This window comes from Arachis hypogaea, chromosome 7, assembly GCF_003086295.3.
Source record: "Arachis hypogaea cultivar Tifrunner chromosome 7, arahy.Tifrunner.gnm2.J5K5, whole genome shotgun sequence".
NCBI lineage: Eukaryota > Viridiplantae > Streptophyta > Magnoliopsida > Fabales > Fabaceae > Arachis > Arachis hypogaea.
Genome location: NC_092042.1, coordinates 2,486,511 through 2,500,720, shown reverse-complemented (window position 1 = coordinate 2,500,720; position 14,210 = coordinate 2,486,511). Strand labels below are relative to the sequence as shown.

General features: G+C 33.2%; 2 protein-coding genes across 2 annotated transcripts; both read left to right on the top strand.

The window, feature by feature from the left end:
* Positions 1–1,451: 1,451 nt before the first annotated feature.
* On the top strand, positions 1,452–3,316 carry LOC140174540 (uncharacterized). Its single transcript, XM_072199833.1, has 4 exons — positions 1,452–1,897; positions 2,018–2,513; positions 2,832–2,885; positions 2,987–3,316. The coding sequence occupies exons 1-4, from the start codon at positions 1,452–1,454 to the stop codon at positions 3,314–3,316; spliced, it is 1,326 nt and encodes a 441-aa protein (XP_072055934.1).
* A 5,016-nt stretch (positions 3,317–8,332) lies between these two features.
* On the top strand, positions 8,333–9,774 carry LOC112701924 (uncharacterized). The gene is made up of 2 exons (XM_025752727.3): positions 8,333–8,748; positions 9,394–9,774. Exons 1-2 carry the CDS (start codon positions 8,650–8,652, stop codon positions 9,592–9,594), a joined length of 300 nt encoding a protein of 99 aa, XP_025608512.1. The 5' UTR covers positions 8,333–8,649; the 3' UTR covers positions 9,595–9,774.
* The last annotated feature ends 4,436 nt before the right edge of the window (positions 9,775–14,210 follow it).

The following is a 14,210-nucleotide window of genomic DNA, read 5'->3' as shown; positions in this document are numbered from 1 at the left end:
CTGGTCCCTCCACCCAATTCCGGCGTGACTCAGCAGCTGGAGCGCTGAGCTGGTTGCTTATTGTCCACGTAGGCAGCCTTAAACGACGCCGTTTTGCCTGGATGGTGTTAATGAATCAGGACGACGTCGTTTTGCCTTGGAGGGGAATTGAAACGTTGCTTGGGGAGAGGGTTGATCATTCGTTAGTCTTTCTCCTTCTTCTCTTCAAACGTTTCCTCTCGCTGTCGTCCAGAAATGGTGTGACATTAGGGCACGTTCTGGTTATTGCTTGAGTGAGTTCATTGTCAGGAGAAAGAAGTACGACATAGGTACGAAGTTGTTGAAGCAGAGGGTATCGTCATCGTCAGCTACAACAAGGTTAGTAATACACAATGTGTAGTTGAAGTTTAAATTTTTTTTTTTTTTGGGTTTCACTGATGGCTCTTCACGTGGTGTCTTGATTGAAGGAGAGTTGATCTTCGTTTGGTGTTTTGTTTAGATTTCTGTGTTGTTAGATTTTTGTGGTTACGTTGTTTGTTAGGAAGGGGTTTGGTTTGCTCTGTTTTTTTTTCTTCCTCAAAGAAAGGTTGCATGTGTTTAATTTGTTTGTTAACTTATCTGGCAGATGGATGAAGTACTGGACATTATGTTTCATCATGGAGGAAGTTTTGAGAAGGGTGTGGATGGAAAGATTGGTTACTATCCGGACAACAGAAACTGCCTAGGTGATGTTGAGGTGGATAGGTTAGATGTATTTTACCTGAGAAACTATTATAAGGAGCTAGGTTATGACAGAATGAAGGAAGTCTGATGGCTTGTACCTGGAAAGAGCATAGGGGAGGGATTGAGGAAGTTAAATAGTGATGCAGACCTAAGAGAGATGTGTGAGATGGGTTCAAAGATTGCCGGCCTTGTTGATATCTACATTGAACATCAGGTTTCGTCACCTGAACTGATAGAAGGGGAGGAGGTTATGGTATACATTGATGATCAAGTAAGGGACCTTGGTACTCAAGCTAAGGAAAATGTTGCAGCTGCCCCAGACGATGGTTCTAGGCCAAATCATGAAAAGAATCCTACTGCTAATGTGAGTCGACCTAGAGAGGAAGGGGTAAAAGCATCTGTTAAGGTGCCGTCTGAACAAAAAGTTAAAAAGAAGGTCAAGAACACCCCGAAACCAAGTCAAACAAAAGTTCATAGGAGGTATTGCCTCAGGTCTGCCACTGGGATAGGAGGCACAAAGGCTCAGAAAATAGGACAGGGTAGCAAGATCCCAGTGATGTTGATGTCATCTGATGAGGAGTCCTCTAATTCTGATGATAGTTCAGAAGATGAGCCCCTATAAACCAGTAAGTGAAGACAGCTCATCTGATTCATGTGCTGCGGACCCTGTTCCTTCACTTAAGGTAAAAGGTAAGAAGAAAACAAGTAAGGGGAGTGCTTCACAGGATAAGAGTAAGGGAAAGAGTAAGATGAAGGAGAAGATTTGTGTTGATAAAGATGCTTATGTGGAGGGTAATTCTGATGTAGAAGTGGATTTTGGGAAAGTTGGAACTGATAAGAATGATGATTATGATGCATACGATCCTGGGACTGATTCTGATGGTGCCAACTCTTGGCATTCATTGGAGATGAAAACCCCACCCAACTCTGAAGACGAATTAGAAGAGGAGACCGAGTCTGATGAGGTGTTTCCTGTTTTTAGAGAGGGGGCTAGGTTCGGGGAACTTCACTTGGAGGTTGGAATGAACTTTAATACAAAGTGGGATTTCAAAGAGGCTGTTAGGGAGTACACCATCCAGGAGGGAAGGCGTATTCGGTTCAATAAAAATGATAGGAAGAGGCTTAGGACAGTTTGCAAGGTGAAGGAATGTAGTTGGGTCATCTTTGCTTCCAAGGACCGAGACGATACTTGCTGGCAAGTGAAGACTTTCAGAGATGATCATAGCTGTGCAAGGGGGGATAAGAACAGAGCAGCCAATCGTAACTGAGTTGCTAGTAAGCTTGTGAAGAAAGTCAGAAAGCATCCCAACTTCAGGCATTGTGATGCAAACACCTTCTTCAAGACCAAGTATGATCTGTCATTGAATAGGAACTCGATCTCAAGGACACTGTCTGATGCTAGAAACCTTGTATATGGTGATGAAAAGGCACAGTATGCAATGGTGAGGGACTATGGGGAGACACTGCTGAAGACAAATCCGGGTTCAACTGTCAAAATTTGCACCATCCCACAGTCAAACGGTGATGTCATATTTGAGAAAATGTATGTGTGTTTAACTGGCTGCAAGAATGGATTTAAGGTAGGATGTCGTCCACTCATTGGACTTGATGGTGCTTTTCTAAAAACTGTCTTTGGAGGGCAGATTCTATCAGCTATTGGGCAGGATACAAACCACCACATATATGTCATTGCTTGGGCAATTGTAGAAGTTGAAAACACTGCCAACTGGAAATGGTTCCTGGAACTATTGCACGCAGATTTTAGAGATTACAAGACACATGGTTGGTGTTTCATATCTAATATGCAAAAGGTACATGGCTGCTAATCTCTTCTGATTTAGTTTCCAGTTTATTTGCATCACTGTGTTACAATATCCTGGATCTGTAAGAGGCTTGCTGATATCTGAGTAGGACTAATGTAGATGCACGATAGTAAAAGTTAGGGACATTTATGGTGCCTTTGTTAGAAACTCAGGGACTATTATGGTGAAAATTAAAAAGTAAGGGACTATTATGGTGAAAATTAAAAAAGTAAGGGTCTAAATGGGTGAGCATATAAATGTGTATTCAACAGACTTCTCTCTGCTGTATCTGTGTTAATTATTATTGGCATCCACTCTGTGTTGCAGGGACTCATAAATGCTGTACAGGAGGTGATGCCCAATGTGCATCACCGTTTCTGTGTATGGCATTTGTGGAAGAATTTCAACAAGTAATGGAAAGATCTGGAATTAAGAGGGTTGCTGTGGGATTGTGCACGAGCCACAACATTTGAGGAATTCAGGAACATAGGAAAAAGTTAAAGAGGCTTAATCCGGAGGCATGGGCATACCTAGAAAAGTGGCCAACACATTCTTGGATAAGATCTCAGTTCAGTCACAAGCCAAAGTTAGACTCAATATGTAACAATGCGTGCGAAGTATTCAACGCAAAGATTAAGGAAGCTAGGAGGAAGCCTATAATCACATTGCTGGAAGAGGTTAAGATGTTCGTAATGAGGACGATGGCCAAAAATAAAGTGAAGTTGGATAATCATGTGGGGATACTTCCCCCAGTGATCAAGAGCAGACTGGAGAAGCTGAGGAAGGAATCTAGGCAATGGCAACCAAACTGAGCTGGAGACACCGGATACGAGAAGTTCGAGGTACATAGACACCCTACACACCATGTAGTGGATTTGGGGAAAAGGCTATGTACTTGTCAGTTTTGGATGCTAACAGGTAATGTCTTTAACTGTTACTTAATTATTTAACTACTCTGCCTAGTGAGTCTAATTAACTATGCACCTAATTGTTATTGCTGATGATGGTGTTGCAGGAATCTCATGTGTGCACGCATGTGCTGCTATTTCTAGGGTCAACAAGTGGCCAGAAGATTTCTGCCACAAGCTCCTCACAATGGAGTCCTACAAAGCCACTTACTCCCACCACATAAATTCTTTACCTGGCCAACAATTATGGGAAAGATCTTAGGCCAACAGACCATTGGCATCTTTGGTTAAGAGGAAACCTGGACAGCTCCAAACCAAGAGAAGGAAGGATGCAGATGAGGGGGGTCACTCTAGCAAGAAATCCAAGCCAACCACCACTCTAAAGAGACAGCTACGACCATTCACTTGCAAGTATTGCTTGCAGAAATGTCATACAAAAAGAGGGTGTCAGAAGAAGAAAGCGGCTGAAGCTGCAGAGGCTGAGAAGAAGAAAGCTGCGGAGGCTGCTGCTAAAGACCCTAAAGCTGCTTCTCAGAATGTCACTGCAACTGCCACTGCGTCAGCTACAACAACTACTTCCAATGCACCTCAAGCTGCAACTGCCTCTGCTACTGCTACAGGCTCTGGAATTGCAACAGCGTCCGCTACTGCTACTGCTACTGCATCTGCCCCTGCTCCTGCCACTCTTGTGGATGTGGATGTCCAGCAGGCTGAAATTGATTTGTCTCAGCCCTCATACTCTGAAGCTGAAAACTCCCAAAAGGTATTGTGTTTAATAATGCTTCATGTAATGTCTTTTTATTATTTGTCAAACTTTATAGGCCTTATGTCAAATATTGTCTGCATTGCAGGAGCATGAACAAAACAGGAACACACCTACAAGACCTGGGAAACTGCCACCTAGAAGAAGGTCACCTACTCCAACTGGCTCTGCATCATTCAATCCAATGGAGGGAGCTAGTGAGGCAACTGCAGCAAGGCTCGCCAACTTCCTGAAGTTTGTACCCACCCCAGTGTTCAAACCGCCAAGAAAGAAGTGATTATGATCCTAGGTTTAGGTTGAGATTATGAAAGATTGTAATATTTTGTGAAATAATTATCTTAGTCTCTTTTGTTTGAAAATGGTGATTTATAGACACCTCTGCAACTTTTAAATACTAACTAAGTTGCTGGAATCTAGCTGAAACAATGCTCAAAGTTTTTTAGCTTGTTATTGTCATGACTGCATTATTGCAGAATTTTATATGAACTATTTTAATTGTCATTCAGTTATGAATTGTGCCTTATGTAAGCTTTTACTACTGTTGGTTATCCATATCAATTATGTTTACAAGAACAAAACCAAATAGTCATTCAATATATCAAAAACAAACTAATGTCATTTACATTGTTCATAAACTGGATTACACTGGTTCTGTGTTTCAGTTCTCACCCTAATCAAACCTTCAACAGTAACATCAACAAAAACACAACTAACACAAATACCCCTAAACCAAGCACTTGGACTATCAGTTTTACATTTCTCAAATCTGCTTCCAGTTTGCCCACCTTCCATGCAATGTTCATCTTCATCCCACCATGCTCATCTTCTTCATCAGACTTCAGCGGCACCTCATCCTGTATCGAATCTGCCCAGACAAATAACCCACACCAATTCTTTCCACTAGTCTGCAAACATGCATCAACCTTATCAAACAACTACCTCAACTAACCAACACTATAAATTTCAGCCAGTAATTGCACTCACATTATAATTCGGACACCCGAAGAACGGCTTATTAGGATGACTCTCCGTCCCTGACCACCGAAGGACAGGCCTACATCCACAACCACACCACTCTAGAACTGCTGAACGCCGGGCACGCACATTGTTCCCTCTCCAGATTCCAGTCACAGATGAGCGATTCGACCTACGAGAAGCTTGACTGTCACTCATGGCAGGAGAGGACGAAGAAGAAGAATAAGAGGAAGAGGGAAGAAGAGCTTGAGTTGGACGACGAACCAATTCACATAGGAAGAGGGAAGAACAATTTAGGGTTTATAATTGGTACCAAGGACTAATTCAGGGAATTTGGACATTGTTTGATGATCCTCCACATCAGCTAGCCGTTTAAGGCTGCCTACGTGGACAATAAGCAGCCAGCTCAGCGCTTCGGCTACTGAGTCACGCCGAAATTGGGTGGAGGGATTAGGATTTCGCACGGAGCTTAATCTAAAGGGTGCAATTAGAGCATTTCGAAAGTCAGGGGTAACATTGGTGCACGGGCTCAATCTGAGAGACCATTATGGAGTTTTACTCTAGATGTGTCATGTATTTTACAAATTAATATATGTGTCTGTATGGATATTTGATACATTATATATATATATATATAGAGGTATTTATGGTTCAGGTAAAAATCAGGTTTATCCTTATTCAAATTCGACTCTAAATATATATCGAGTTTATTTTTTAGACTGTAACTCAATTCTAGACTCGATGAAACTTAAACATTTTCGGGTCACAACTATATTGGGCCAAATCGGGTGAAAAATCGGGTCTTTAAACTTTTAAAAATAATTTATAAAGAAACTTATTTATGATGCACTTATTCATAAAAAATAAATTTATTACCAAAAAGTTGATATTCATATTTGAATTTGAATTTGTCCATAAATTTTAATTTGATACTTCTTTGATTTATTTTCTAATTCAATAAGTATGATTAAAAATAAAATAATAAGCTTATAAATAATTAATAGAGAAAATACTCAGTTTGGTCTCGAAGTTACACTCGAGCCTCAATTTAATCCTTAAAGTTTCAATTGTTTCCCTAAACTTTCAATTGACTCTGTGATGGAAGGGAGGAATTAACGTGATTAAAATTTGAAAAGTTTAGGAATCAAATTGAAGCAATTGAAAAACTTCAAGAACTAAATTGAGGCTTGAGTATAACTTGGGATCAAACTGAGTATTTTCTCTAATTAACATAATATAATATTAAAATTAATTTAAAACATATATATCTTTTTTAGTTTTCTTAAGATGTACATTCGTCGGGTAAAGTCGAATTTACCTTGATTCGGACTCGACCCGAAAATAATAATGAGGTCTATTTTGTAAGACCCATACCCAATTTTAAATTCGATAAAATCACATCAAATTAATCTGGGCCGGATCTTTGAACCGGGTCATTTGCGCTCCTGGCCTTATAGATAATAACCAATAAATGAGTAAACTAACTATCTTTAAAAGATTAAGATGTTAAAAATTTTATCATAAATAAAATTAATCTTGTATCTAAAAAATAAATAAATTAATATTTTTATTCATAAAAATTTAAAATCCTAATAAATATATATCCAAAGAAAATTAACATTTAAATTAATTTAATTTAACAAAATAGATGAATTTAACTTGACAGGTATATTGAAATAAAGAAAGCATTTTTCAATCATTTTTCCTTTCTTGATTATATTTTAGCATTTGATAGTCAAGCTTTATCTAGAGAATGAAAAAGTCAAAAATCATTGTTTTCAAAGTAGTGATTATATCTATCAAGTATTCAATTTGTTTTTTTCCTTATGCCGCCTCATATGAAAAATTAATATTATAAAATGACTTAATTGAGATAAGTACATCACTTTCAATTCCGAAATATATGTAACACTTACTTTTACATTTTTTAATGAATATCTAAAACTTTTCAATAATTTGCATACACCATTAGTTCATCTCATGACACGTTCTAGAAATCATTAATCAACTGTTTATCTACCCTTAATCACATGTCTTGTCACAGAATCCTTGGTTTGATTATAAATAGATTTATTTATAATATAATATAAAAAGAAATTAAATTATATTTAAACTGACCTAGAATCAATAAAAAAATTAATTGTCTTATCTACTAATAAGATGTCTAGAAATCAATAAATTATAATTTAAATGACATAGTCTTTTCATACTTATTTAATAAATTATAAATTTAAATTTTTTTTATTTTTGATAAAAAAATCTATAAAAATTAATAAAAGAATATTCATCATATTCAAAATTTGTTTAAAATATTTTTTATATAATATTGTTTAAAAATATGAAAAACAAAGTAATTTCATTTTAGTCAAAAAATTATAATTTAAATAATATAATCCCCTTTTTTATAAATAGATATTTCGAGTTTAACTCTCATGTCTAACTTAAAAAAAAAAAAAGCTTCATTTTATATAAGTAAGGAATCGTTTGGAGTGAGAATAAATCATAAGATTTTAAAGTTTGGTGTGGTTCCATTTGTTAATTTTAATAAACCCTTCATTTATTTCAACGGTTAAAGGTGTAAGCAAAGTAGATGTCAATTACATTCATAAAAAGAAAAGCAAAATATTTCTTTTTCTTTAACATCTTTATCAGTGTATTGTGTTGATACCTGTCTTGTTGGTTTTTAAATTTTAGTATTTAATTTGAATTTTTTATATGTATATTATCTTAGAATGTTAATGTGATCCTACACTAAACCCACAAAAGTTATTTTCTATTTGTGGTTTAATGTTATCAAAAATATTACATATGCACTAAAAAAATAGTTATTATGTATTTTTTATATTTATATATATTAATTTATATTTTTTAATTAAATAATTAATTATTAAAATAATTAAATATATCATAATAAAATAATTAAATATATAGCAAATAAATAATCAAATTTATTTATAACAATAAAATAAAAAATATTTATAAAATATTAAATATATATGTATATGTTTAATAATTAATTGATGATTAATGATTGTAATTTCATTAGGGTAACGTAAACACCTTTAAAAATATAATTTTTCTTTGAGATAAGGGAAAACTAAAAAAGGTCATTATTTATTGTATTGATTTATGAATTTATGACCATAAAATACTTTAACATACATAATAAAAGAAAAGTAGTATATATTATTAAAACAATTTTTGTAATGATTTTTTTTTTTTAGTTTCTCTATAAAATCGGATAGAATATCTGATAGTTAAATAGATGATGACTCAATTAGAAGTGGATTAGCATATAAAAGAAGAGGGAACAAATGGCAAAGCATGGATATGTGTATGGAGGTAATGTGCAATTTTGTCCTTTTGCTTTTTGGGTTTGCATGAAGTGGCATATTTATACAGCACCCAACACCACATCACTTTAGAGTCTCCACCTTATTCTTCATTTCAATTATAAAATTACCAAATAGTCTCCATCAAACTCAAACCATCATCATCCATGGCTGGTTCTCATTTCCTTACCATTCTCAATTCCACTTCAAAATCCTCCTTGGCTAAGCCTAATACTACTAGGCCATTCTTCAACAATTCCACTAAGGTATACCTTTTATTTTATTTTGTGAATTTCACCTTTAATTTAATTTTTGTACCTAGATATAATTATGTTTGTTTATTTGTTGTTGAATTACTTGCCTGCTTGGTAATTTACATGACCTACTATAGCTTTGAATTTTGTGTTATTTTTTCATTGATGGGTAAGAATGATCCTAGAAGAAAAATGAAATTGGAGTAACCAATGTAAGATATAAGGCGAAAATTTGTCGTAAAGTTGACAGATAAGAGTCGTGATTTGATAAATTTGACTAAAGGTTATCAACTATCAACTTCACCAGGTTTACTGTGCTACTGAGTTTCCACCAAGATATAAACTTTCTTTGATTTTGATTTATCATATGTAGGAGTTTAAGTACTAGATTTGTCATGTGTGTTCATTTGAGGAAGTAATGGGTAAGAATGATCCTAGAAGGAAAATGAAATTGGAGTAACCAATGTAAGATATAAGGTGAAAATTTAGTTGATTTTTCGTGAAGTTAATAGTTAAGAGTCGAGAAATGATTTGATAAATTTGACTAATTCAACTACCACTGAGGTTAACTGTGCTACTGAGTTTCCGCCAAGATATAAACTTTCTTTGATTTTGATTTATCATATGAATGAATGAATTGGGTGATGCATGTTTCAGAATTATGGACAAACAAGCAGTGCTAACCGCGGCCGATTGACGGAAGAAAGGGCACCATCAACAGCTGAAGAATTCGAGAGAGTTGCTGAAGAGAAGAGCAAGAAAATCCATGAAGGTGAAGCTAGAAATGATGGTGATAATGGTGGTGCAAAACATGCCACAAATGGTGATTCTAAGGTTGATTCCTCTAAGAAAAGGTAGATTCTGTGTCACAAAGGTTGCAGCACATGGGGTTCTTAGGAACATGCTTTGTCAATTCTCAGATATGTTTCTGTTGTATATGAAGCCAGAATAAGGTTGTCTTGTTTTTCAATGGCTTCATTGTTAACATTTGAAAGCTTCTTAAGTCTTTGTTATCAATAATATGATTATGTTGGTCTATGCATATGCAACTAATTTTAAATTCCACATTGATGTTGGTTGTTACATGTATTGATTCAATGTGTTAAAAACAATAAAAAAAAGTGTATTAAAAAAACAGGGGAATATGTAACAAGTGGAGTATTGAGATTTGAGACTCTTCTTTTCATAAACTTCTTGTGCTTATGTTGTATTGTTGGTAGACATTAAGTAAACAACAATCACACATGAAAAAGAATTAAATTTGCAACAAGAAATATTTTGGACATAGAAAATCGAAATAATACTCAATTTGGTCACTGAAGTTACACTCGAGTTTTAATTTAGTCCTTGAAGTTTCAATTGCTTCAATTTAGTCCCTAAACTTTTTAATTGACTGGGCGACAAAAATCACCGCAGAGACTAATGTGATTAGAATTTGAAAAGTTCAGGGACTAAATTGAGGCAATTGAAATTTTAAAAACTAAATTAAAACTCAAGTGTAACTTTAAATACCAAACTGAATATTTTCTCAAATCTTATCCAATACAGAATAAAATAAAAATATGATTTTAATACAAAATAATCAATTTTCAAATTTATTCTTTCAAAAATTATTTAAATACATAAACCTAATTAAATGATCGTGTAAAATCTTTTACACAGTATATCGAAATTAAACTCTATTAATGAATAATAATAACCTTGCATTAAAATTTGGTAAGCTTTTTCTTTGAATGCAAAGGGAGGTAATGAATAATAATAACCTTGCATTAAAATTTGGTAAGCTTTTTCTTTGAATGCAAAGGGAGGAGAATTTGTGGCCATTTAAGCAATTCTTCCTCATCCACAAAACTTTTTGCTATGAAAGAAATTTGGGGGTTAAAGGGTCCCTCCATCCAATCAAAGATTTGTTCTTATCCAACTCCTTTGTAGTTGGGAGGTAGCATCTATTTTGAAATTGATTGATATGACCCTTAGAACTTGTGTTTAGGGTTTACTAAGTACTACTTCAATTTATTAATTAAGACATTATATTCATATACATACATATATTCTCTTTATTAGAAAATAATAATAATTAATAAGATAATGTCTTGAGCAATTCCTATTGATTCTACCTTTTGAGGATGTTTTGCAACACAAACAATAAAGAAGTGGACCAAAAAGCCAGCCAGACATTTGAGCACTCAAATTCAAAGGGGGGAATAAAGCTATTATATTTGAATATTTCATTACTAGAAAAGGAAATAATTGGTTATATATAAGAAAGTTTGGTAGGAGGATATAGATTGCAAAAATGGTAGGTGAAAATAATGAAAATAATATAATGTGAATTTAATGTAGGATTTTGTACTTCACTACTATTTTGTGTGGTGTGTGTGCTTTGATAGATGATGGAGCAACTAACAAAATTCTTAGTTATCAACATAGAACTAAGAAAATTGATTTTTTATCATCCAAAGCATTGAACCGGTCAAAAACGATGAACCAATTGAACCGGCACTAATTTTTACAAAAAAACTAATTAAAATAAAATAAAATAAAATTACATTTTATATATAAATATATTATTTTATTATATCTGATTTAATTTCAGTTGAACTTTTCATTTTAGTATTGATCTAATTTTCGAAAACCTTGGATATAAGTTTAATATAGCTGATGGGAGGAATAAAGCTTCCATGGAAGTTAGTGAGTAATAATATGCAATATTTAGCAATGCAACAACACTCCCTGCTTCCATAGTTGTTCATTTCCAAAAGCTTAAAAAGCCTCCCCAATATTTTGATGCTACATGTGTCATAAAATGCACAAATCATCAAGTGCCACATGTCAATTGATGAATCTTTTTTTCCCTTACAATATGACGGTATCTCATAATCCGGTAGGTCAATGACTTATTTGTTGTGGATCAAAATTCTATTTAACGATTTGCCATTGACTAATGAGTTGTTTCATACAAAAGGTGAAATTTAAATCTCTGATATTTGCTTAAACGAGCAAGTAAGCTGACCACTCAACTAACTAAACTAAATATTTCTTTGTTTCCTACGATATTCTTAGTTCAGCAGACTAAAGACTAATTCGTCACAAATTTGAACTTTATTTAAATGTTTGCTGCTAGCTAATGAGTTGTTGCATGCATGAATATCTAACACTTATTTAAACGAGATAGTAAACTAACCATTAGAACAACTTATATTAGTTACTAAATTTAAAAAAAAAAAATTTGGACACGGTCTCAGGCCCCAAAAAAACATTTAATGTGTTGTCTTTTATCTTGGGAACGTTTTTAAAGATCGTTTACGTAAATTGATCCATCCTTAGCTACTGTTGCGTACGAGCCCAAAACAGTTGGATTTAGTTTTTTTTTTTTTCATCAGAAAGGAACTTTTTCTTTTATTTTTGGTAGATAAAAGAATTGATCATTGGGCTTGGGCTCACCAACTTTTTTTGCCAAAACTTGTATGAAGTTTTCTCTCGAAAAAAATTACAGGTTTATCACCTTTTCGGCTTTTCCCCTCTCCCCTCTAGTTTGTATTGTTATTTTAAATTTTAATGCTAATTTGGTGCATTGCGTTGTAAAACAACTTAAAAAAATAAGGTTGATGTAAATATAAGATAGGAAAATATAAATATAAAAAATAAAACTTTAGTATTAATATTCACTAATATAATTATTTTGATATAATAGAGGTAACTTATATATATATATATATATATATATATATATATATTACTTAATATGATTAATATCGAATGTAAAGAAAGAGTATAAAAAAAGAGAGAGAATATTGTATTAATTGTTGTTGTGTGTAATTGTCAAGACTTAAGCCTGTATTTATATACGTAGATGAGGTAACTTTTTTAAATTCATATTAAATGTAGTCATTTAATCATACTTGAGAAACTACACCTCATAAAAAACAGACATCCACGTAAGGTGTGATAATATCCTTATCACAACACATCGAGTAATTACTTTACCAATTTCACTGTTGTCTTTAACCTAGTCCCTTGTTTCTAGCTGAATTTACCTTATGAGTTCTGTCACACTCTCTGCCTTAGTGCCTTATACTATAGTACATTAGTACTTGAGTTCTGTGGTTTTGATAACATGTTTTTCAGAATTTCTTGAGTGTCATGACTTTGTTGCGGGATCATTTATTTTGCTTCATTCAATACAATATTTAAGTCACTCCCTTGTGCCATGAGAAACCACATACCCCATTAGTTGAACTATGTTATGTCTTTTTTTTTTCCTTTTTATTGGCTATTAAATAGTAGTTAGAGAAAAAATGCATCATTTTCTCAAAACTCAAACCATAAATTCCCTATTGAAAATTTATTTTTTGTTTTGGTACACTAATAATAAGCAAATTAGACTTGTTCTAGTATCCTAATGCATTCTTGTCTTTTTCATTATGAGTTTTTATCATTTCAACTTCACTTCTAGAACGACATGAATATCTATAAAAAAAAAAAAAAAACACTTTAGTAGATAAATCAACGTACATCTCAAACAGTATTTTTTATAATATTCAGGTTTAAAAAAATAATACATCCATGTATTTTCTTTATAATCATGTTTCGTTAACTTGGATTTATTAGGAAAATTAACATACACTCTGTAATCGATTTTTAATTATAGAGATATTCTTGTTTAATTGCTTTATTTCTTGGAAGTTACTAAAAAAAATATACAGATTTATAGAATGTGATTACTTACATGATAACTAAAAAATTATTAGATAATATCATACATTTGATTAAATTACCTAACATAATACGTATTAATTAAGATATTTATCTGCAACATTTTCACCTCAATAGCCAATGGAGGATGTTGCTCAAAGTAAACTGACCACTCTGACCAACCTAAATTGATTACACACTTAACCTATTTAGCACTGCCACGCGCCATCAACGCTTGTTCCTTCAAAGTACTATAAGAAAAAAAAGGTAACATGGCATTGGTCTGACGTGCAGTGTTAATTCAACTCTGAACATTGTTTGTGAAATGTGATTGTGACCAATGCTTGAATTTTGAGGACACAAAACGAGCAAAGCATGTTGCCACTAAATTTTGCTTGATTTTCGTTCTACTACCTTATTCCATTCAATTCAAAGCCATTCCCCGTTAACCCCCGCTAATTTAGTTACACACAAAAGAAAAATAAAAATATATTGCTTTTTAGGCCCTTTGAGGTTTGAAGTTTGAACCCTTTTTTGTTTTTTCATTGAAAAAGTATAAAGAACTAAAAACTTATCAGCCAAAAACTAAACAAAACTATATTAATTTATATCAATAATTAATTAATTTTAAATTTTTTAAATTCAAAATTTTAAAAATTTTAAATTGATTAAGTAAACCTAATTAAAACCTATAAAAACCTTCCTCTTTTTTCTCACATTAATCTATCAACTTCTAACAATCACAAATTCGAAAAATATATAAAAGAACATCCATTTAA